The following is a 26,210-nucleotide window of genomic DNA, read 5'->3' on the forward strand; positions in this document are numbered from 1 at the left end:
CCTCACGACAGCGGCACTGACACACCGTGTGGCCTCCTGCCCCGCCACAAGCAAGCAGAAGAAGTGAGTCCCCCGTACATGGGAAAAAAATAAGACACTTTGTGAAAATAAGCGCTAGTGCTTATTTTGGGGCCCAAGAGAAAATAAGTCCTGGTCTTATTTTCGGGAAAACACAGTATATACTAGGATGGGCAGCTTCTGTCCCAGAAAGATCTCCAACTGCCGAAAGGGTATTCCAAGTTGTGCGGGTGTGTGGAGGTAAGCAAAGGTTGCATTGTGTGTGCACAACTAACTTTTTTTTTACTGCAGCTAGTCCTCGAGATACGACCACAACCGAGCCCAACATTTCTGTTGCCAAGTGAGACATTTGTTAGGTGAGTTTTGCCTCTTTTTACGACCGTTCTTGCCACGGTTGCTAAAGGAATCACGGTAGGGGTTAAAGTTAGTTAGCAACGTGGTTGTTGAATGAATCCAGCCTGGGCAGGGGGTTGGACTAGAAGGCCTCCAAGGTCCCTTCCAACTCTGTTTTTTTTATTATTATTATTATAAAACCACCAAGGAGCCCTTAAATTACCTTTTTCAATGCCATTGTAACTTCAAATGGTCACTAGATGAACGGTTGTAAGCTGAGGTTCATCTGTATGGGGAGGTTGAGGTTTTTGCATTACATAATATATTACAGGATTGACGGCTGTTGGCCGCCCAGGTTTAGAGTGAAAAGAAAGCAAACAGAAGGGGACTAAACATTAATTAGGTGGCTTGCAGTAATAGACCTAAATCCCTGTAAATTTTAAGAGCCTGGAGTTGCGGTTCGATGGGAATAATGTCCTCTTCCAGCCCATCCATCCACCAGGAAGAAAAAAAAGAAAAGAAACGGCAGCAGTAAAATCATTTTCTGCAGGACTGATTGATCTAGCTGCATTGCTGGAGGAGAAAGGAAAGGCCCTCCTCGCGTCCCTCTGAAGAAGCAGATCGATAGATCGACAGGTAGGGAAATGACCTGGCTCCGTTCATCTCCCCCACTTCTCTTATTGAATGGAGCCAAATGAAGACAGGAGCCTTTGGTCTTCCTGCCTTTGAAGAACCGTTAAAAAGTCCTTAAAAAGTGTTTTTTTTTCTTTTCATGCAGCATCAACCTTGTGAACTCTCCAAGTTTCTTCTTCCTGCTACGTATTCAAAATGGACAGTGATTAATATATATATATATATATATATGTACCGTGTGTCCTTGAAAAGAAGACCTGGTCTCATATTGATTTTTGTTCCAAAAGATACATTAGGGCTTATTTTCTGGTTAGGTCTTATTTTGGGGGAGAAACAGAGTACTGAAAGCGGCGGTTGGGCTTATATTATGAACATCCTGAAAAATCATGCTAGGGTTTATTTTCCAGGTTTTTTTTAATTTGCATTTATATCCCGCCCTTCTCCGAAGACTCAGGGCAGCTTACACTGTTAGCAATAGTCTTCATTCTATTTGTATATTTATACACAAAGAACTTATTGCCCCCAACAATCTGGGTCCTCATTTTACCTACCTTATAAAGGATGGAAGGCTGAGTCAACCTTGGGCCTGGTGGGACTAGAACCTGCAGTAATTGCAGGCAGCAGCTGTTGGGTTTTATTTTCCAGGTGGGTCTTATTTTCGGGGAAACGTGTGTGTGTGTATTTTTATGGCATGAGTATATGTGTGTTATGTTATGTATTTGGGTAGATATATTCTTTCTTTTGAGAACAGGCAACAGAATTTCATTTTTAATGTGGGCCAGTGTGCTCACAGTTAAAAAAAAATGACACTAAAGTAATCTTAACATTAGTTTAAAAAGTGCTTGCAACCTGCATCTGGTCACTAGGATACGTAACAGCTGCACGACTCACAGTTTTAATACTGAACAAGCTACATCACCATCTTCTGTTCATTCTCAGCCACTCAGATGGGAACACAATGTTCCTAAGGCTTCATCAAGTCAGGCCATACAAATAGTCCTCAATTTACAGCAGCTTGTTTAGTGACCGTTTGAAGTCACAACGTACGATCGTTTGTCACACGTACGAGCGCGGCAGCATCCTCGTGGTCACGTGATCGCAATCCAGACACTTGGCAACTGACTCATATACAGTAGGTGATGGGTTGCAGTGTCCTGGGATCACGTGATCATCTTTTGTGACCTTCTGAGAAGCAAACTTAATAGTGGCGGGAGCCTCAAAAGTGCTTTTCTAGGAGGCAACTGGAGTTTCTGGTTTTTCTTTGAAGACGTTTCACTTCTCATCCGAGAAGCTTCTTCACCTCTGACTGGATGGTGGGGAATGGAAGGATTTATACTCCTTGCAGGCAGCTGGTCATTTGCATCCTTTTAGTGGGTCATTGCGGCCACTTGGAGGTTCATCTGTGTCCTCGGGGTCACCTGAGTGGTGCAAATGGTTCTTGTCATCTGCAATTTTTCCTCTGGAAATCCATTCTTACTCCCACACCATTCCAAGCGTCTTCATCCCAAATTGCATAGCTAAAAGTCTATGGAGATTCTCAATCATCCAGGTCATGGTTGTCCCAAAGGTGCTTTTTTCAAGAGGCAATTGGAGTTTCTTTGGGACAACCAACTGCACCTTCGGGACAATTCATGACCTGGGTGACTGAGAATCTCTAGACTTAATGGGGAAGCCTGAGTCATTTAACTGTGTTCGTAACGTTAACAGATGCAGTGGTTCACTTAACAACTGTGGCAAGAAAAGGCATAGAATACAGCAAAACCCACTTAACCAATATCTTGATTAGCAACGGAAATTTAAAGTCGCGTCGACAACGGGGGTGGGTGTCATGCGACATGGGGACACTGCCACCATCATCAATGTGACTCGGTTGCCAAACTTCTGAATTTTGATCGTGTGATCATGGGGAGTCAGAAGCATGAAAAATGGGGCTACAATCACTTTTTCAAGGCCTGTAACTTTGAACAGTCAGTAAATGAACTCTTGTAAGTTGAAGACTGTATGTGTTTTTATCTATATTTTAAATATATAAAAAAACATTATCTATCTATCTATCTATCTATCTATCTATCTATCTATCTATCTATCTATCTATCTATCTATCTATTTATTTATTTTTTCGTATTTATATACCGCCTTATCTCCCTAGGGACTCAGGGCGGTTTACAGGCAGATAAAAATACATATAAATACAAAATAAAACATCCATTAAAAAACTTATTCCAAATAGCCAAATAATTAAAAATAACAGTATACATAATAAAACCCATTAAAGCCAGTTTAAATTTAAAATCTAAAATCTAGTCCAGTCCTGCGCAGATGAATAGATGAGTTTGAAGCTCGCGGTGAAAGGTTCGGAGGTCCGGAAGTTGACGAAGTCCTGGGGGGAGCTCGTTCCAGAGGGCGGGAGCCCCCACAGAGAAGGCCCTTCCCCTGGGTGTCGCCAGACGGCACTGCCTAGCTGACGGCACCCTGAGGAGTCCCTCTCCGTGAGAGCGCACGGGTCGGTGAGAGGTATTCGGTAGCAGCAGACGGTCCCGTAAATAGCCCAGCCCTATGCCATGCCCTATGCTATCTACCTATCTACCTATCTACCTATCTATCTATCTATCTATCTATCTATCTATCTACCTATCTATCTATCTATCTATCTATCTATCTATTGATCTATCTCATGTTCTTCCTGTGTCAACTCACAAAGCTCAGACTGCCCAAGGAGCTGCTGTTCCAGTTCTACAGAGGAATTATGGAGTCTCTCATTTGTACCTCTACAACTGTCTATCTCTACCTACCTGTCTGTCTGCCTGTCTACCTATGTATCTATATCCATTTGTATCTATTCTTCCGAGCAGGACTGGCTTAAATAGGGTTTTTTAAACATGGATTTTATTGGGGTTTATTTTTCATTTTGTATTGTATTTTTAAATTTAGGCTATATTGAATAAGTTTTTTAAATAGTGTTTTTTTTTTATGAGCAAAATTTTTTATTTTTCCATAATAATTCCCACAATTTGACCAGTGTACAATACAATCACTTATCCAACAATCGATCCTATACTCAAATTATACTCAATCAGGGCTGCTCGACCGCCACTCTCCCCCCCTTAATCCTTTCTTCCCTTCTCATCCTTCTTCAACTTTCCCCACCTTCCTTCTCCTCACTTTCCTATTTCCCCGCCTCTTTCCCACTTCTCACTACCATCCTTTCTAACCCTCTATCTTCTCCTTCTTCTTCTCCTCCTATCCTTTCTTCTCCCTCCCTTCTTTCCTACCTACCCACCTACCTACCTACTTTCTTTCTTCTTTACTCCTCTTTCCTTACCCTTTCCCTTCGGGAGTGGTTACCGAGCAGCCCCGACTTTACCCCATTCCAACTTATTTAATTCTACCATTATTCCTGTACAATGGCAACCAATCAATTTATAGTCTTCCCCTTCCCCCCCCCCCCATTTCCCCCTTCCCCACCCCCGAGACTTCCCAGAACAGAATACAGGGTAAATTTAAATACCCTTTAAATAGTGTTTTTATTGTAATGTATTGTATTATTTTTATCTGCCTGTTCACCGCCCTGAGTCCTTCGGGAGAAGGGTGGTATAAAAATTAAATTATTATTATTATTATTATTATTATTATTATTATTATTATTATTATTATTATTATTATTATTATTATTATCATCATCATCATCATCATCATCATCTGTCTGTCTGTCTGTCTTTATGTACATGTTTACTTCTTTTCTGTCAATGTTCCCACCGTACGTTAAATGTTTAAGAGACATTGCAGCCCAGAGAAATGGTTTTGTACTTCTTTAAGGGTCGCCTTTATTCCTATGTACCATGTTTTCCCGAACATATGACCTACTTAGAAAGTAAATCCTAGCTTGATTTTTACATGTCTGCTCAATATAAGCCCTACCCTCAAAATAAGCCCTAATTAAGGCCCCGCCCACTCCAGGTTGTACAGGTAAAAATTAAGCTAGGGTAGGGATGGTGGAGGGTGGAGCTGCCCTACTATTTATCTTTGGACAGTTGCAGCCAGGCCTTGCACACCTCGGCCCATTTCTTCTGCAGGCCAATAACAGAACTCTGGATCGATCCAGACAATTGATGGACGAAGAAGTTCCCGAAGGCTTCCGATAGCGAAAAAGAGGCTGAGGGCGACACATGCAGGTGAGCTGAGTCAGTGGATGACTCCGAAAATAAGACCTGGTGCCTTTTTTTGGTGGCAAAAAAATATAAGACAAGGTCTTATTTTTGGGGAAACACAGTGGGTAGAACCCTTCAATGGGCAAATGCATGAAGCTGCATCTAAAGAGGCTTGTGTGCCAGTATGTGATGCTGTGGTTTGAAACCCCTTCTTCCAGCAATCTGTCAGCAGGTAGCTCTGCGGTGCTGTGCCTTCTCGGTCGACTCACTTCTGTCCCCTCGGTGCTGCCTTCATGGAAATGCACGAAAATCACCCTCGTCCTTTCCTTCCTTGGTTTAGCCTTTGGCCACATACTGTGGCTTAATTATAGATTTTCAGAGCGTAGCTGCCATGTTAATTATTCATGGCCTCATCTCATCTCAGCTAAGGAAGAGGCAGCATCCAAGCAAAAATCTACGAAGCTAAAACTTACAACGGACGGTTGCAGGAATTGGATATGTCTCATCTTTTGAAGGGAAGGAACAGGGGTTTACAGTTTACAGATTAACAGAGTTGGAAGGGACCTTGTGGGTCATCTAGTCCAACCCCCTGCCCAAGCAGAAGACCCTACACCATTTCTGATAGATGGCAGTCCAGCCTCTTCTTGAAAGCCTCCAGTGATGAAGCTCCCACAACTTCTGAAGGCAGCTTCTGTTCCATGGGTTGATTGTTCTCACTGTCAGAAAATTCCTGCTTATTTCCAGGTTGAATCTCTCCTTGATCAGTTTCCATCCATTATTCCTTCTCTGGCCTTCAGGTGCCTTGGAAACATGACATGATAGCAGTCTTCCAATATTTGTGGGATTGCCATCAAAAGCAAGGGGGGGTTATCATCCAAAGCTCCATCACTAGAGGACAAGAAACAATGGATGGAAACTGTTCCACTGGTTAATTGTTAGGAATTTTCTTCTGAATTCCAGGTTGCTTCTCTCTAACAAGGAGAAAATTCCTAACTGTGAGAACAATTAACCAGGGAAAGAGCTTGCCTCCAGAAGTTGTGGGTGCTCCATCACTAGAGGCTTTTAAGAAGAGACTGGAGAGTCATTTATTAGAAATAGGACAGGTCTCCTACGAGAGCACAGGGTTGGAATAGATGACCTCCAAGGTCGTTTCCAACTCTTGTTACTGCTACTTAATTAAATATTAGTGAGAGTTCTTCATAGTCAAAAATACTAATTATATCTTTGTCTCTTTCTATCTATCTCTATATCTATCCATCTATCCATCCATCCATCAATCCACCCATCCATCCCCCACTCTCCCTACCTACCTACCTTCCCTATCCCTAATCTCTCTCTCTCTCTCTCTCTGTCTCTCTCTCATCCATCCATCCATCATCTCTAACTCTTATCTCTTTCTTGTCATTTATGCCTGAAAAGGTCTGATTTTTGTTTTCATTTTCGTTGCCATGTATTTTGAGAGCCAGGAAAGTCTACAGAATAGTCTGGTTGCCAGCAGTTGCAAGTTCCTTTGGTCAAACGAACAAACTGTATACGTCAAATTATAGATCTCATTGTGACTGGCTGTAAGCTGAGGGCATATATCGGTCCAGTATCTGAATTTTTTTCCCTGTAAAAGATGCTGCGGTTCAATGGTTAGATGGCCTAGACCGGGGGTCTCCAACCTTGGCAACTTTAAGACTTGTGGACTCCAACTCCCAGAATTCCTCAGCTGAGGAGTCCACAAGTCTTAAAGTCTTAAAGTTGCCAAGGTTGGAGACCCCTGGCCTAGACACTGGTATCTGAACATAGATTTTTTTTAACAATCTAGGTAAAAAGTTAAATATATATTGCAAGTCCTTGCACAATAGGCCATACACTATCTAACTAACTAACTAACTAATAAACTCTGTTTCTGGGTCTCTGCCTTGGGACTGGTAGTTCTCAATTTATATGCACAATGGGGACGGGAACGACCATAATTGAGCCCAAAATTTCTGGACAGTTATGAGGTGAGTTTTGCCTTAGTTTACAACCTTTCTCAGTGCAGTCATTAAGAGAAACACTGCAGTTGTTAAGTAAGTGCCATGGTTATTAAGGGAAGTTGGTTTCCCCCGTTGAATTTGCTTGCCAGAAGATTGTAAAAGGGGATCACATGATCACAGGACATGTTGTGGTCCATCAGCAGCCTACGGAGCTGGCAACGGAGTCGGACAGCAATGAGGCTGAGGTGAGGCCAGGGCCATCGGGAAGTGAGGTGAGGACTCCGGAGCCTCCAGAGCCTGATAGTAGTGAGGCAGAGGAATAGGATGAGCCTGTTCCTAATGCACGCATGAGAAGAGCTGCCAGAAGGCAAGAGCACCTCAAGCAGAGAGGACAACTCAGGAGTAAGGCCAAGAGATGATTGGCCCCTCCCATGAGGCTTAAAACAGACCAGCACCATTGTTTCAGCTTTGCCGGAAAACAGCTGCGTCTTCTGCTCCGTCCTCTGCTTCATGTACATCTTTGTTTTTGTGGCTTCTGGATGTTTGCCAGGAAGGGCCTAATTGGACTGAGGTTTGAGAGATAACTGAGGAATTTGTGTTGGGAGGCATTTGTTTTACTTTTGAGTTGAACGACGCTGGGAATGAAGTAATTCCCAGCTATTCGAATAAAGTTTGTTTTTCCATGGACTAAGTTTACTACTGTACTTGGGTCTGGGTCACAACAGGACACAGCAACCGTCGTAAATATGAGTCAGTTGCCAAGCGTCTCGATTTTGAACATGTGACCCCGTGGATGCCAAAATGGCCGTAAGCGTGAAAAACAACCCCAAGTCACTATTTTCAGTGCTGGTGTCAAGGTATCACTTTGAACTCAGTGAATAGTTGTCGAGGGCTACCTGTAGCGGAAAGCATAGATGTGTTGCTCATTGTCAGGCCTGGAAACCATACTAGACTTTAGGGTTCCAGACGCTGCCACATTTTTCCCCTGAGGGGAAGAAGGGGGGCTGAGGGGTATGGTAACATTCTTCAAGCGGTCAAGGTCGGATGGTGTTCACATCTGCAGGAGGAGTGGCGAGAAGATATTTGAATGAACTGGGAGAACGTGGGACCATGTGACCATCAAAGGGGTCAGTGGGGTGGGACTCTTGGGGGTTGTATAACTGGGAAAAGAATCCGGAAGTTCAGTTTTGGAATTTCACTCATCGTGTGCCAGTTTCCTCATGCTAGTAAAGAACTCTTAAAGACAATGGCTTCTGAGTTTTCTTTATGCAGAAGAGGTTTTTCTGGAACCTTGACATTATTCCAAAACTCCTAATTTTCTTTTGCTAACGGTACCCTCTCCTCCGCTCAGAGGGGGCCCGTTAGGGGGGTGCTGGGCCCCAGCCTCCGCAACCTCCACAGCGGTGCAAAGACCCAGTGAAGATGGAAGAGCAGCAAGCTGAAAACGTAGAAATAGCAGAGAAGCTTGAATCTGACAATTTAGTTGAAATCACCTACTTCCCGTCGGAAGATATGACTCCAAAACCCGAAGTGGTAGAGCCTGCTTGTCAGCTTGGAGCACGGCCCAAAGACTCTGATTCATGGGTAAGCTGTCGTTCGGGAGAAAACATTTCCCCAGGGCGGAATGGAGAGTCATACCTTTCCATGACTTCCCTGCCACTCCCAACGCCTTCCTTTATCAGCTAAATGGCCGTTCATTAAGCGAGGACTACTACCTATAGCTTCCACTTGTTCTGACTTCTGAGTCCTTCACTCAACCAGACTCCGTTTTCCCTAAAACCAGTGATTCCAGCACAACTGTCAGGGGATTCAGGCAGTTCAAATGGGATCTATGACAAGTTGGTTGCGTCCCATTCGGGTTCAAATGAGTACGAAGTTTATTGCAAGCTTCAGCTCTCTACAAGAATCTGTCCAACTAACAGTCAAGGGAAACGAGCGGGAAATAAGAAAGGCATGCAAGATGTGCTGGATTTAGATCTCTTGTGGGCGCACAGGGACTCATGACTTATGACGCATTTCACCCCTCTCTCGGACTCAGCCTGGTCCTCTCCTACAACAACATAGTCACTCTGCTCTGACATTCCTGCTACTTAAGGCATAGTTCTCCAGGGACTACGGAGTCCATCCTCCTGTGCTTTTGTTCAACTTCTGAACGTCTATGGAGATTCTCAATCATTCAGGTTATGGTTGTCCCCAAGGTTGTTGTTTTTTTCCCCCCAAAAGGCAACTGGACTTTCCTTGTTCGTTTCTGTTTTTCCACTGAAAATGATTCACTTTCAGAATCGAAGAACCTTCCTTGGAGGAGAAGCGAAATGGTTTCAAAGGAAAAAGAAAAAAACCTAATGACTCCAGTTGCCTTTAGGAAAAAGCACCTTTGAGTTCAATTTCTGGAAGAGCAAACTGAAGGGCAAGAATTTCCGGATAAAGCTACTCTTCTAAGTGAACTTTTCCTAACAAAACTCGCCCATCACTATGACGTCACGCCTCTTTAAAAGTTCCTTGTGTTTTCATTTTGAAAAGCCTTATTCTCGATTTCTTTTTTTTCCTCCCTGGTTGAATGGGGAAGAATAGCTACCCTCAATAATCCTGCTTTTCTTTGTTCCTCCTTTTCTTTTTTTAGACCCACTGTCATCGCTCCTATTTCTGAGCTGGGGTTAAAATACAATATAAATCTCCCGGCTCCCTCCCTATCCTTTCTCTTCCTTTTGAACAGACCTGCATCCTTCAATTGTTATATTCCAATAAAAAGTCCGCCCACCATATATCTTTATTCTACTTAACTCATGCTAGCCAGACCATGAACTTTCTGAGCCAATGTTCTTTCTTACTTTTCAAAGTAAAGTGATGAGGCCCCGTTGTAGCAAACCTGCTGTTCCCTCTTTAGTAAATATCTTTATTTCCAACGGGGACACAACTGCATTTAAAAGGTTGCATGAATTAACCTTGCTACACGTTGGTTAAGCATGTTTCTCCCCCTCAATCAGGTTGGAGTAGGATATCTTTCCAGCTACAGGTAGTCCTCGACTTACAAAAGTTCTTTTAGTGACAGTTCAAAGTTACAGATTCATTGAAAGTTCACTTCAAGGAGAAACTTCCTAACAGTGAGGACAATTAAGCGGTGGAACAGTTTATCACCAGACGTTGTGGATACTTCGTCACTGCAGGTTTTTAAGAAGAGGCTGGACAGTCGCTTGTCTGAAAGGGTTTTGGTCTGTGATGGCGAACCTACGGCACCCGTAGCCGTATCGGTGGGCACGCGAGCTCAGCTTCAGCTAATTTTCGGGCCTTCTTGGCCCACCAGAAATAGGCAAACAGGCTATTTCCTGCCTCCGGAGAACCTTGGGGTGGTGGTGATGGGGAAGGGCACGTTCTTCTCTCTCCCCAGCCTCCAGAGCCTTTCTAGGAGTTTGGGGAGGGTGAAAACGGTCTTCCCCACCCCACCCGGAGCTCCTCCAGGTATTTATTTATTTATTTATTTATTTATTTATTTATTTATTTATTTATTTATTTATTTATTTATTTATTTATTTATCATACTTTTATACCGCACCATCTCCCGTAGGACTTAGGGCGGTTCACAGGCATATTAAAAAACAATATAATAAATAAGCATTAAAAACCAAATTAAAACTAAATATTATCATAGCCAAATCACAAAACGGTAAAAACCCATTAAAAAACCCTTAAAATTTAATTAAAACATTTTATTCTTAGGCTAGTCCAGCGCGCTGAAATAATAAAGTCTTCAGTTCACGTCTGAAGGTCTGGAGGTCGGGAAGTTGTCGCAATCCCGGAGGAAGCTCGTTCCACAGGGCTGGTGCCGCCACAGAGAAGGCCCTCCCCCTGGGGGTCTCCAACCTACATTGTTTGGTTGACAGCACCCTGAGGAGGCCCACTCTGTGGGAGCGCACGGGTCGTTGGGAGGCAATCGGTGGCAGAAGGCGGTCTCGAAGGTATCCCGGTCCTAAGCCATGGAGCGCTTTAAAGGTGGTCACCAAAACCTTGAATTGCACCCGGAAGGCTACCGGTAGCCAGTGTAGGCCGTGCAGGATGGGTGTTATATGGGAGCAACGCGGTGCTCCCTCTATCACCCGCGCGGCTGCATTCTGGACTAACTGGAGCCTCCGGGTGCTCTTCAAGGGGAGCCTCATGTAGAGAGCATTGCAATAGTCCAGGCGGGAAGTGACGAGGGCGTGAGTGACCGTGCGTAAGGCGTCCCGGTCAAGGAAGGGGCGCAACTGGACCAGAAGTTGGCAAACGGGACTTTTTCGGCCTCTGGACAGCCTCCGAGGGGGTGGGGATGGCCATTTTAACCCCCCCCAGACTCCTAGAAAGGCTCTGGAGGCTGGGGAGACCAAAAAACAGGCCTATCCTGCCATTGTGTGCCAGGAGCGGAGGAGCGTGGGGGTGTGTGTGTCGTGCACGCATGCGCAGGGGCAGGGCACATAGAATTATGGGTGTGGGCACCCATGTGTACAACACCCCGCTCGCTCCTGGTACACGATGGCAAAAAGGTTAGCCATCACTGGTCTAGGTTCTCCTGCTTGAGCAGGGGGCTGGACTAGAAGATCTCCAAGGTCTCTTCCAGCTCTGTTCTATTCTAATTCTGAAAAAAAAGGTATTTTTTTTCACACTTACAGCCTGTGGTCACATGATCCAAATTCAGACCTTGGGCAACTGCCTTGTATTTGTGACCGTTGTATCTTGCCCGCTCTCACCGCAGCCGGGGTCTTCTTATCTGCTTCCGAACGCTGAGGAATGTTCTAGTATGCCTCCCGGCCCCAGCCCTGGCTCCATGCCCAGACAGGCTGAAGAAGAAGAAATACCTCCAGCCCCCAGCTCTGGCTCCATGCCCAGGCAAACAGAGCAACTAGACCCCTCCCCCTCCCCCACAGCATGTGAGCCTGAGGGAGGTCAATTACCAACAGATGCCGACTGGAGTGACCCTCGCGTCAGAAGACTGGATAGGCGGAGGCAACAGAAGGAAGGGAGGGGCAGGCCTGGATGAGTGCTGAGTCATGGAGCCACACCCCATGGCCTATATAAAGGATCTGCTTTCTGGCAGTCTCTGAGTCAGGCAAAGTCGAACTTATCTTGCTGAAGTCACTTTCTGGTCTCCTGCCTACCTTGAGGACTTTGCTAGGACTTTGGGCAGAGCTGCAGAGGCAAGCCTGATTCGGATTTCCCTGACCCGGCCGTCAGCGGAGGAGTGGGACACGACACCGTTGCCGTGTCCCACGTGATCCCTTTTTGCGACCTCCTGACAAGAAAAGTTGATGGAGGAGCCAGATTCACTTAACAACCGTGCTATTAACTGAACAACTGCCATGATTCTCTTAACAAGGGTGGCAAGAAAAGGGTCGCAAAACGGGGCAAAATTCACTTAAATGTCTCGCTTAGCAACAAAAATTTTGGGCTCGATTGTGGTCATAAGTCGAGGACGATTACCTGTGCTAGTCTATCACTCAGATCATTTAGATCAGGGGTCTCCAACCTTGGTCCCTTTAAGACTTGTGGACTTCAACTCCCAGAGTCCCTCAGCCAGCAAAGCTGGCTGAGGGACTCTGGGAGTTGAAGTCCACAAGTCTTTATTACTGATTCAGGCCTGCCCGACTGCCACTTCCTTACTACACAGAAGTCCACAAGTCTTAAAGGGACCAAGGTTGGAGACCTCTGATTTAGACAGTGGTCCCATTTTCTTCCATCCATCGGCATCATTTTTGAAGCCTGTTTTTTCCCCCGACCGTCATCTTGTTTGGGTTTCCAGTCTTTGAATGAATCAGTGGAGTGGAACAAGAAGCAATGGGTGGAAACTGATCAAAGAAAGAAGCAACTTAGAACTAAGGAGAAATTTCCTGACAGTTAGAACAATTAATAAGTGGAACGACTTGCCTGCAGAAGTTGTGAATGCTCCAACACTGGAAATTTTAAAGAAGATGTTGGATAACCATCTGTCTGAAATGGTGTAGGGTTTCCTGCCTGGGAAGGGGGTTGGACTAGAAGACCTCCAAGGTCCCTTGCAACTCTGTTGTTATGTTATGTTATGTTATGTTATGTTTGTTATGTTATGTTATGTTATGTTATGTTATGTTATGTTATGTTATGTTATGTTATGTTATGTTATGTTATGTTATGTTATGTTATGTTATGTTATGTTATGTTATGTTATGTTATGTTGTTATGTTATGTTATGTTATGTTATGTTATGTTATGTTATGTTATGTTATGTTATGTTATGTTATGTTATGTTATGTTATGTTATGTTATGAGTGGCTGGCCTCCAGAATTAATCCTGGATTAATTAATTCATCAGTGGGACGGCTTGCCTCCAGGCGTTACGGGTGCTTCTTCACTGGAGGCTTTCAAGAAGGTGTTGGACAACTGTTTCTGTGATGAATGAAGTTCCCTGAGGATGGGCTCCAGCACAAGTCCGAAAGTTCGGAAGGTCCCGGTGACCCGACTCAGATTGGATCCTGCAATCATTTCTTTGATTCAGCAGTCCATTTAAAAGACACAGGCCACTCTTTGGAAGACAGCAAAGTCCACATTTTGGACAGAGAAGACCGCTGGTTTGAGAAGAGGGGACAAAGAGACTATCTGTGTCCAAACTGAACAGCCCTCCCTCAACAGAGGGGGAGGGATATGACATCATCTGTCTCCAGTCTACAACACAGCCCTTTCAACAGTTCCAAGAAGGCTCCACGTCCATTTACACCACTCAGGTGACCCTGAGGACACAGATAAATCTCCAAGTGGCCTCAACGACTCGCTAAAATGGATGCAAATGACCAGCAGTCTGCAAAGAGCGTAAATCCTTCCATTCCCCACCATCCAGTCAGAGCTGAAGAAGCTTCTCGGAAGAGGAGCGAAACCTCTTCAAAGAAAAACCAAGAAAGACCAGTTGCCTCCTGAAAAAGCTCCTTTGGGACAACCGTGACCTGGATGGTGGAGAATCTCCATAGACTTTTCTCTGAAATGGTATAAGGTTCCCTGCTTGAGCAGGGGGTTGGACTAGAAGACCTCCAAGGTCCCTTCCAACCCTATTTTTCTATGTTCTTGTTGTGACCCAGGCACAAGTAGGAAACTCAGTCAGTGTAACAACGAACAAACTTTATTCGAACAGCTGAGAATTACTTCATTCCCAGCGTAGTTCAATTAAATTAAAGCAAATTCCTCCCAACACAATTCTTCAGTCCTATCATCAACCTTGGTCCAATTAGGCATGAAGCGGCAGGATTTTGTAGTGTTGCTTGGGAACATCAAGCCAAGACACATTTTTATTGTATGCAGCTGATAATATGTTAGATGTTAGCTAAAGAACCTGAATGGTTTTCAGCAAACACTAAGCAAACTGCGTAATATAGAATATAGAATACAACAACAGAGTTGGAAGGGACCCTGGAGGTCTTCTAGTCCAGGGGTCCCCCACCTTTTGGATCTCAGGGACCACCAAGTCCATAATTTTAAATCCCGGGGACCACTAATACGAATCCAGCGCGGCGCTTGCTGAAGCGCCTGAACTCCTAGTGATGGGATGGGGTCCTTCAGGCACTCTCCCTCCTCTCTCTCTCCCACTCTTTCTCGTGGTGGCTGCTTAGCTCCAATAACTGCTTCCTGTTGGGGCCCTAAGGAGCCTGGGCGGAGAGGTGAGGAATCGCTGGGAGGGGAGGGATGAGTAGAGGCTGGCGAGGCGCTCCTCAACATGAGTGACATCGAGTTGGCCCTGCCCACCCAGTCACATGACCACCTAGCCACGCCCACCCAGCCGGTCATTAGGCAGATCACATTAGTGGTCCGCGGGATTTAAAATTATGAATTTAGTGGTCCCTGAGATCTGAAAGGCTGGGGACCCCTGGTCTAGTCTGACCCCCTGCTCAAGCAGGAGGCCCTCAACCATTCCATACAAATGGTTGGCCAGACTCGTCTTAAAAACCTTCAGCGCTGGAGTGCCCACAACCTCTGGAGGCAAATATTCACTATCCAGTTAGGCATGAAGCGGCAGGATTTTGTAGCGTTGCTTGGGAACATCAAGACAAGACACATTTTTATTGTATGCAGCTGATAATATGTTAGATGTTAGCTAAAGAACCTGAATGGTTTTCAGCAAACACTAAGCAAACTGCGTAATATAGAATATAGAATACAACAACAGAGTTGGAAGGGACCCTGGAGGTCTTCTAGTCCAACCCCTGCTTAGGCAGGAAACCCTACATCACTTCAGACAAATGGTTGGCCAGACTCGTCTTAAAAACCTTCAGTGCTGGAGCGCCCACAACCTCTGGAGGCAAATATTCACTATCCAATTAGGCATGAAGCGGCAGGATTTTGTAGTGTTGCTTGGGAACATCAAGCCAAGACACATTTTTATTGTATGCAGCTGATAATATGTTAGATGTTAGCTAAAGAACCTGAATGGTTTTCAGCAAACACTAAGCAAACTGCGTAATATAGAATACAACAACAGAGTTGGAAGGACCCTGAGGTCTTCTAGTCCAACCCCTGCTTAGGCAGGAAACCCTACATCACTTCAGACAAATGGTTGGCCAGACTCGTCTTAAAAACCTTCAGTGCTGGAGCGCCCACAACCTCTGGAGGCAAATATTCACTATCCAATTAGGCATGAAGCGGCAGGATTTTGTAGTGTTGCTTGGGAACATCAAGCCAAGACACATTTTTATTGTATGCAGCTGATAATATGTTAGATGTTAGCTAAAGAACCTGAATGGTTTTCAGCAAACACTAAGCAAACTGCGTAATATAGAATATAGAATATAGAATATAGAATATAGAATATAGAATACAACAACAGAGTTGGAAGGACCTTGGAGGTCCTCTAGTCCGGCAGTCACCAACTGGTGGTCCATGGACCACTGGTGGTCCATGAGAAAATTTTGGTAGTCCGCAGAAAAATTATTTGCAATTTTTATATTGCACTAAATCAGGGGTCCTTAAACTACGGCCCCTGGGATGGAGACGTGCAATCAACGTTTGTGTTGCTACAGGGAGTCTTCCCGCTTCAGGGTCTTTTCGTGTGGGTCGGAGGGGGGCAGAAATTCTGACTTGAGGTCTGCTTCAGCCTCCTGGTGTGGGGCTTTGGGTGAAGGCTGGAGGGAAGTGTTGCTGGTGGCAAAGAGCCGGAGGACCTTATTCCAGTGGGACTGCATCATGGCCTGGAACCGGCTGACCATCTCAGCCCACTGAGCCTCCAGGCGCCGGTACCTGGTCTTGCACTCCCGCAGCTCTTCCCTCTGCTTGGAAAGCCTATGCTTCTAGTCCTCAGTGAAGTGCTTCTACTGAGCCTCTTCAGTCAGATCCAATTTGAACTGAGCTGTTTTGCCAACTCTTTCTCGTGGTGGCTGCTTAGCTCCAATAACTGCTTCCTGTTGGGGCCCTAAGGAGCCTGGGCGGAGAGGTGAGGAATCGCTGGGAGGGGAGGGATGAGTAGAGGCTGGCGAGGCGCTCCTCAACATGAGAGCTTGCAGGAGGCAGACGCCAGATCGCCTCCCTACAAGCTCTCGCTCTCAAAGAGCCCGACCCAGCCATCTCAAGCACTGCTCACTTGCGCCGCTCCTCCTCTCTTTCTTTTCTCTCTCATTCTCCCTCTCTCTTTCTTTTCTCTCTCCCACTCTTTCTCGGGGAGACAAGAGACCGAGGTGCAGGAGTACCAACAAGGGCTGGAAGAAACGGCCCGGGAAGCTTGGGTCGGGCTCCTCGAGAGGAGAGCTTGCAGGGAGGCAGACGCCAGATCGCCTCCCTACAAGCTCTCGTCTCTCAAAGAGCCTGACCCAGCCATCTCAAGCACTTCGGCTCACTTGCGCCGCTCCCTCCCTCGCCACTGCAACAGCACCATTATTTCATTCCGGATGGCGAGGAATGAAATAATGGTGCTGGGTTGTTGTTTTTTGTTTTGTTTTTTGTGTGTGCACGGATTTCTACCCCCAACATGGCCGGTCCCAAAGGCAGCTGAAGCTCCCACCCTCCACACCGGGCAGCCGTTCAGGTGCGTACATTTCTCCATGGACCACCAAAATTTTCTTGCTGACTACCAGTGGTCCGCAAACCACCGGTTGGTGACCACTGTTCTAGTCCAACCCCCTGCTTAGGCAGGAAACCCTACATCACTTCAGACAAATGGTTGTCCAGTCTCATCTTAAAACCTTCAGTGCTGGAGTGCCCACAACCTCTGGAGGCAAATATTCACTATCCAGTTAGGCATGAAGCGGCAGGATTTTGTAGCGTTGCTTGGGAACATCAAGACAAGACACATTTTTATTGTATGCAGCTGATAATATGTTAGATGTTAGCTAAAGAACCTGAATGGTTTTCAGCAAACACTAAGCAAACTGCGTAATATAGAATATAGAATACAACAACAGAGTTGGAAGGGACCCCTGGTCTAGTCTGACCCCTGCTCAAGCAGGAGGCCCTCAACCATTCCATACAAATGGTTGGCCAGACTCGTCTTAAAACCTTCAGTGCTGGAGTGCCCACAACCTCTGGAGGCAAGTTGTTCCACTGGTTAATTGTTCTTCACTGTCAGGAAATTTCTCCTCAGTTCTAAATTGCTTCTTTCCTTGATGAGTTTCCACCATTGCTTCTTTCCTTGATGAGTTTCCACCCGTTGCTTCTTGTCCTGCCTTCAGGTGCTTTGGAGAATAACTTGACTCCCTTCTTTGTGGCAACCCCTGAGATATTGGAAGACTGCTATCATGTCTCCCCTAGTCCTTCTTTTCATTAAACTAGACATACCCAGTTCCTGCAACTGTTCATTGTATGTTTTAGCCTCCGGTCCCCTAATCAACTTTGTTGCTCTTCTCTGCACTCTTTCTAGCATCTCCACATCCTCTTTTACATCGTGGCGACCAAAACTGGATGCAATATTCCAAGTGTGGCCTTACCAAGGCCTTATAAAGTGGTATTAACACTTCACGTGATCTTGATTCTATCCCTCTGTTTATGCAGCCGAGGATTGCATTGGCTGTTCTGGCAGCTGTATTTGGCAGTAATGCAAATGAGAGGCCTGGATCTGAAAAGGAATACATGGGAGACCGAGGCTGCGTGTTCGACAGGATAAACGAAGGGAAAGGAGGCACATTTTACATAAGTGACGAAACGTCGTAGCAAAAGGATGATTTCACGTACCTTGGTAAACAGATGGAGAAATGTGAAGGTGCGCAAAGGATGGTAAGAGAGGTAATGGGTAATGAGATTTATTGCAAGGAATTAATGCGTGTTGATAAAAGTGCAAATAGCTGCTTGTGAGAGCTTCTGCCATTTTGATATATGGGAATGAAGGCCGGGTACCACAGGAAAAAAACCCATAAAAAGTTAAGTTGACTGCAGCGCAGGCACGGTGTTCAAAGTGGGTGTGTAAAAGGAGCAGAATTAATGGCTTTCTGAAGGAACGTGGCTTGAATGCAAAAATCAAGTAACCCATTCGAAAGAAAATACTCGTGGTTCGGTCATAGACCAAAAACATATCGTGTAACAGCATAAAAATATAAATAAACGAAGCAAAAAAAAAAAAAGATGAAGGAAGAATAAAAGATTCTGAAGATCAAACAGCTATCCTATGACCACATTTTGGGCACATAGCAACCGGTCTCACGTGACCATGTTGTATGACAGTTTTGATGAAAAACAACATTTAATTACAATTTAAAGAAAAATGGCCCATAGTAAACAACTGGCTCACTTGCGCCGCTCCTCCTCTCTCTCTCATTCTCTTCTCTCTCTCCCACCTCTTTCTCTCTCTCCCACCTCTTTCTCTCATTCTCTCTCCCTCTCTCTCCCTCCTCTCTCTCATTCTCTTTCTCTCTCCCACTCTCTCCCCACTTTCTCTCTCTCTCCCTTTCTTTCTCTCTCATTCTTTCTCCCCCTTCTCTCTCTCTCCCCCTTTCTCTCCCCACTCTTTCTCTCTCATTCTCTTTCTCTCCCCATTTCTCTTTCTCTCTCCTCTTTCTTTTCTCTCCCCTTTCTCTATCATTCTCTTCTCTCTCTCCCACCTCTTTCTCTCTCTCCCACCTCTTTCTCTCATTCTCTCTCCCCTCTCTCTTCCACGCATTCTGTTATCTCTTTCTCTCCCCCCTCTCTCTTTCTCTTTCTCTCTCCCCCTCTCTTTTTCTCTCTCTCTCCCACTCTTTCTCGGGGAGACAAGAGACCGAGGTGCAGGAGTACCAACAAGGGCTGGAAGAAACGGCCCGGGAAGCTTGGGTCGGGCTCCTCGAGAGGAGAGCTTGCAGGGAGGCAGACGCCAGATCGCCTCCCTACAAGCTCTCGTCTCTCAAAGAGCCTGACCCAGCCATCTCAAGCACTTCGGCTCACTTGCGCCGCTCCCTCCCTCGCCACTGCAACAGCACCATTATTTCATTCCGGATGGCGAGGAATGAAATAATGGTGCTGGGTTGTTGTTTTTTGTTTTGTTTTTTGTGTGTGCACGGATTTCTACCCCCAACATGGCCGGTCCCAAAGGCAGCTGAAGCTCCCACCCTCCACACCGGGCAGCCGTTCAGGTGCGTACATTTCTCCATGGACCACCAAAATTTTCTCGCTGACCACCATGGTCCGCAGACCACCGGTTGGTGACCACTGTTCTAGTCCAACCCCCTGCTTAGGCAGGAAACCCTACATCACTTCAGACAAATGGTTGTCCAGTCTCATCTTAAAAATTTCCAGTGTTGGAGCATTCACAACTTCTGGAGGCAAGTTGTTCCACGGGTTAATTGTTCTTCTAACTGTCAGGAAATTTCTCCTCAGTTCTAAATTGCTTCTTTCCTTGATGAGTTTCCACCCGTTGCTTCTTGTCCTGCCTTCAGGTGCTTTGGAGAATAACTTGACTCCCTTCTTTGTGGCAACCCCTGAGATATTGGAAGACTGCTATCATGTCTCCCCTAGTCCTTCTTTTCATTAAACTAGACATACCCAGTTCCTGCAACTGTTCATTGTATGTTTTAGCCTCCGGTCCCCTCATCATCCTGGTTGCTCTTCTCTGCACTCTTTCTCTCTCTCTCTCTTTCTCCCCAAGACTTCCCAGAACAGAATACAGGGTATTGTAACTAACAAACATAATCTAAAATATAACATAAAACATATTCCATTTACACCATCAATGATGATGGGTCTTGAGATGGGCCAGGTGTGGGTCCCGTCAGGTGAGGGCCTTGTGATGCCTTTTGTGATGGGAGGTCACGCCAGGTGAGGGCCTTGTGATGCCTTTTGTGATGGGAGGTCACGTCAGTTGGGGGTCTCATGATGGGTCTTGAGATGGGCCAGGTGTGGGTCACGTCAGTTGGGGGTCTCATGATGGGTCTTGAGATGGGCCAGGTGTGGGTCCCGTCAGGTGAGGGCCTTGTGATGCCTTTTGTGATGGGAGGTCACGTCAGGTGAGGGCCTTGTGATGCCTTTTGTGATGGGGAGGTCACGTCAGGTGAGGGTCTGGTGATGGGTCTTTTTTTTTTTACGGCAATTTTTTTTATTTTTTTTCCATAATAATTCCCACAATTTGACCAGTGTACAATATAATCACTTATACAACAATCGATCCTATACTCAAATTATGCTCAATCAGGGCTGCTCGACCGCCACTCCCTCCCTTAATCCTTTCTACCCTTCTCATCCTTCTTCGACTTTCCCCACCATCCTTCTCCTTGCTTTCCTACTTCCCCTCCTCTTTCCCACTTCTCACTACCATCCTTTCTAACCCTCTATCTTCTCCTCCTTCTCCTCCTTCTCCTCGCTTTCCTACTTCCCTCCTCTTTCCCACTTCTCACTACCATCCTTTCTACCCTTCTCATCCTTCTTCGACTTTCCCCACCATCCTTCTTCGACTTTCCCCACCATCCTTCTCCTCCTATCCTTTCTTCTCCCTCCCTTAATCCTTTCTACCCTTCTCATCCTTCTTCGACTTTCCCCACCATCCTTCTCCTCCTATCCTTTCTTCTCCCTCCCTTAATCCTTTCTACCCTTCTCATCCTTCTTCGACTTTCCCCACCATCCTTCTCCTCCTTCTTCTCCTCCTTCTCCTCCTTCTCCTCCTATCCTTTCTTCTCCTCCTTCTTCTTTGTGGCAACACCTCAGATATTGGAACACTGCTATCATGTCTCCCCTAGTCCTTCTTTTCATTAAACTAGACATACCCAGTTCCTGCAACTGTTCATTGTATGTTTTAGCCTCCAGTCCCCTAATCAACTTTGTTGCTCTTCTCTGCACTCTTTCTAGCATCTCCACATCCTTTTTTATATGGTGGCGACCAAAACTGGATGCAGGATTCCAAGTGTGGCCTTACCAAGGCCTTATAAAGTGGTATTAACACTTCACGTGATCTTGATTCTATCCTTCTGTTTATGCAGCCGAGGATTGCATTGGCTGTTTTGGCAGCTGTATTTGGCAATAATGCAAATGAGAGGCCTGGATCTGAAAAGGAATACATGGGAGACCGAGGCTGCGTGTTCGACAGGATAAACGAAGGGAAAGGAGGCACATTTTACATAAGTGACGAAACGTCGTAGCAAAAGGATGATTTCATGTACCTTGGTAAACAGATGGAGAAATGTGAAGGTGCGCAAAGGATGGTAAGAGAAGTAATGGGTAATGAGATTTATTGCAAGGAATTAATGCTTGTTGATAAAAGTGCAAATAGCTGCTTGTGAGAGCTTCTGCCATTTTGATATATGGGAATGAAGGCCGGGTACCACAGGAAAAAAACCCATAAAAAGTTAAGTTGACTGCAGCGCAGGTACGGTGTTCAAAGTGGGTGTGTAAAAGGAGCAGAATTAATGGCTTTCTGAAGGAACGTGGCTTGAATGCAAAAATCAAGTAACCCATTCGAAAGAAAATACTCGTGGTTCGGTCATAGACCAAAAACATATCGTGTAACAGCATATAAATATAAATAGACGAAGCAAAAAAAAAAAAAAAGATGAAGGAAGAATAAAAGATTCTGAAGATCAAACAGCTATCCTATGACCACATTTTGGGCACATAGCAACCGGTCTCACGTGACCATGTTGTATGACAGTTTTGATGAAAAACAACATTTAATTACAATTTAAAGAAAAATGGCCCATAGTAAACAACTGGCTCACTTAATGACAGGGGTGTTCGTTGTCCATGGCACATAAGGTTGTAAAAGTGGGCCGGTCGTGAAGGTGACCTGTGAAGGTTCATGACTTACGACCACCGTGGGCAGGCTCCATTACAGTCGTAAGTCGAGGACTTCCAGAAACTTGATAGATAATGTATCTATGAGGATGGAGGTTAGTTCTCCGAGCTTGTGGGTTGATTTCCGAACGTTTCGTTACCAGGCTAGGTAACATCTTCAGTGGAGTTTAGGGAACACCAGTGTTGGTGTTCTTCTGCTTGTAAGGGCTTTGTGTGGTCAGAAGGACTAGAAGGCCTCCAAGGTCCCTTCCCACTCTGTTGTTATGTAATATGTAATTATGGTCAGTAGGGGTTGTGATGGGACAGGTGTGGGTTGTGTCATGTGAAGGTAAATTACGTGGCTTCGCTTGGGAACGTGCCGACATGAAGCTCCTAAAAAATAACTGGGTTTATTTTGAAGAAATAAGCTCGAGGCTCATGATTGAATTAGGGCCTCCGTCGGAACCCTGACAAAGGTCTTATACTTATGATTTATATTGATATATTGCTCATCAATTGTGTTGTAAATGTTGTACCTTGATGAACGATCTTTATGTACACTGAGAGCATATGCACCAAGACAAATTCCTTGTGTGTCCAATCACACTTGGCCAATAAAAATTCTATTCTATACGATGGGTCGGATCAAGGGAGGCTTTTGTGGTGGGTTAGGTGTGGGTGTGTCAAGTGAGGGCCTTGTGATGCCTTTTGTGATGGGAGGTCACGTCAGGTGAGGGTCTGGTGATGGGTCCAAAGTCACCCAGCTGGCTTTCGTGGCTAAGGCTGAACTAGAACTCACTGTGACCTGGGGATTGGCCCAAAGTCACCCAGTCATCTTTCATGCTTAAGATGAGACTAGAACTCACCGCCTCCTGGTGATGGGTCCAAGGTCAACCAGCTGGTTTTCAAGCCTAAGGCAGGACTAGAACTCACTGTGACCTGGGGATTGGCCCAATGTCACCCAGTCATCTTTCATGCTTAAGATGAGACTAGAACTCACAGTCTCCTGGTGATGGGTCCAAGGTCAACCAGCTGGTTTTCAAGCCTAAGGCAGGTCTAGAACTCACAGTCTCCTGGTGATGGGTCTTGGGAGGGGTCACGTGTGGGTCCCGTCAGGTGAGGGCCTTGTGATGCCTTTTGTGATGGGAGGTCACGTCAGGTGAGGGTCTGGTGATGGGTCCAAAGTCACCCAGTCATCTTTCATGCTTAAGATGAGACTAGAACTCACAGTCTCCTGGTGATGGGTCTTGAGATGGGCCAGGTGTGGGTCACGTCAGGTGAGGGTCTGGTGATGGGTCTTTTTTTTTTTACGGCAATTTTTTTTATTTTTTTTCCATAATAATTCCCACAATTTGACCAGTGTACAATATAATCACTTATACAACAATCGATCCTATACTCAAATTATGCTCAATCAGGGCTGCTCGACCGCCACTCCCTCCCTTAATCCTTTCTACCCTTCTCATCCTTCTTCGACTTTCCCCACCATCCTTCTCCTCGCTTTCCTACTTCCCCTCCTCTTTCCCACTTCTCACTACCATCCTTTCTAACCCTCTATCTTCTCCTCCTTCTTCTCCTCCTATCCTTTCTTCTCCTCCTTCTTCTCCTCCTTCTTTCCTACCTGCCTACCTACTTTCTTCCTTCTTTACTCCTCTTTCCTTACCCTTTCCCTTCGGGAGTGGTTACCGAGCAGCCCCGACTTTACACCATTCCAACTTGTTTAATTCTACCCTTATTTCTGTACAATGGCAATCAATTTTCCCCCCCTCCCCCCCAAGACTTCCCAGAACAGAATACAGGGTATTGTAACTAACAAACATAATCTGAAATATAACATAAAACATATTCCATTTTACACCATCAATGATGATGGGTCTTGAGATGGGCCAGGTGTGGGTCACGTCAGTTGGGGGTCTCATGATGGGTCTTGGGAGGGGTCACGTGTGGGTCCCGTCAGGTGAGGGCCTTGTGATGCCTTTTGTGATGGGACAGGTGTGGGTTGTGTCATGTGAAGGTAAATTACGTGGCTTCGCTTGGGAACGTGCCGACATGAAGCTCCTAAAAAATAACTGGGTTTATTTTGAAGAAATAAGCTTGAGGCTCATGATTGAATTAGGGCCTCCGTCGGAACCCTGACAAAGGTCTTATACTTATGATTTATATTGATATATTGCTCATCAATTGTGTTGTAAATGTTGTACCTTGATGAACGTATCTTTTATGTACACTGAGAGCATATGCACCAAGACAAATTCCTTGTGTGTCCAATCACACTTGGCCAATAAAAATTCTATTCTATACGATGGGTCGGATCAAGGGAGGCTTTTGTGGTGGGTTAGGTGTGGGTGTGTCAAGTGAGGGCCTTGGGACGGGCAGGTCACACCAGGTGAGCATCATTGGAAGGCGAAGGGCTGGTGTGGGGAGGGGTTCATGGGTTGGTAGAAGGTCGGTGCCATCACTGCTTGGTTGTGGGGTCGATTTGAATTCTGAGGGGTTCATAGGCTGCTTGTGGGTCGATGCGTCTGTGGACGGGACGACTTGGGGAGAGGCACCTCTGCGTATAGGAGAAGATCTCCCCAAAGAGCTCCAGGAGACATTGCAAACCTCTCTGCCTGGTTCTTCGGCCGGGACTTACCTAGTTTCACTTGCAGGGGAGAGGGCTTGTAATTCATGGCTACGGTCTCGCCCTCTCTGGGATCACAGTCTCTGTCCGAGATGGAGGCGGCCGCTGGATCCTGTTGGGAGGGCAGAGAGAAAAACCACAAAACCCATCAGGGCTGCCATCATTTTGAAAAATGTCATTAAATTGTTTAGGCATTTATATCTAACTTTTATTATTTATACAAGGAACTCAAGGTGACAAACATATCCAACATGTCTTCCTCCTGCTGTTTTCCCCACAACAACCCTGTGAGGTGGGTTGGACTGACAGGGAATGACTGGCCCAAAGTCACCAAGCTGGGTTCCAAACCTAAGGCAGGTCTAGAACTCACTGTGACCTGGGGATTGGCCCAAAGTCACCCAGTCATCTTTCATGCTTAAGATGAGACTAGAACTCACTGCCTCCTGGTGATTGGTCCCAAGTCACCAACAGGCTTTTATGCCTAAGACGGGACTAGAACTCACTCTCTCCTGGTGATTGGCCAAAGTCACCCAGCTGTCACACATAAGGTGGGACTAGAACTCACTGTCTCCTGGTGATGGGTCCAAGGTCAACCAGCTGTCTGTCACACATAAGGTGGGACTAGAACTCACTGTCTCCTGGTGATGGGTCCAAAGTCACCCAGCTGTCTGTCACACATAAGACGGGACTAGAACTCACCGTCTCCTGGTGATGGGTCCAAAGTCACCCAGCTGTCTGTCACACATAAGGCGGGACTAGAACTCACCGTCTCCTGGTGATGGGTCCAAAGTCACCCAGCTGTCTGTCACACATAAGGCGGGACTAGAACTCACTGTCTCCTGGTGATGGGTCCAAGGTCAACCAGCTGGTTTTCAAGCCTAAGGCAGGACTAGAACTCACTGTCTCCCAGTGATTGGCCCAATGTCACCCAGTCAGCTTTCATAACTAAAGCGGGACTAGAACTCACAGTCTCCTGGTGATTGGCCCAAAGTCACCCAGCTGGCTTTCGTGGCTAAGGCTGAACTAGAACTCACCATCTCCCATTTTCTATCCTGGTGCCTTAAAAGCACTAGATTAGACCAAACTGACCCTCATTTGTGATTATTTAGATTTATGGCCGTAGAATTACCAACAGATAAAAAATCAATAAAATTGCAAAACCAAGAACATTCCGTGGCAAAACTTCACACCTCAAGTACTCCGTTTCTTACACACAACCGACAACGGGAGAACAGCTCGATAGTTGTGGGGAAAGCTGCCCCAGAGTCAGATGCAACTAAGCAAAACAACACCAGGGTCTCCCTGTTTCCACCTGCCTCATTTTATGGCAGTGTAGGACGAAGCAAGAAGTCC

The 26,210-nt window shown here is 45.8% G+C and overlaps 1 protein-coding gene across 2 annotated transcripts in view; it reads right to left on the reverse strand.

Moving 5' to 3' along the window:
• The window catches only part of FAM219A (family with sequence similarity 219 member A), an 89,026-nt gene that overhangs the window by 28,902 nt on the left and 33,914 nt on the right, over positions 1–26,210 (reverse strand). For both annotated transcript variants that reach the window (XM_058171971.1, XM_058171970.1), the window contains exon 2: positions 24,870–24,969. In XM_058171971.1, the coding sequence (XP_058027954.1) occupies positions 24,870–24,969 (100 nt within the window). The remainder of the gene's footprint in view (positions 1–24,869; positions 24,970–26,210) is intronic.

This window comes from Ahaetulla prasina, chromosome 2, assembly GCF_028640845.1.
Source record: "Ahaetulla prasina isolate Xishuangbanna chromosome 2, ASM2864084v1, whole genome shotgun sequence".
NCBI lineage: Eukaryota > Metazoa > Chordata > Lepidosauria > Squamata > Colubridae > Ahaetulla > Ahaetulla prasina.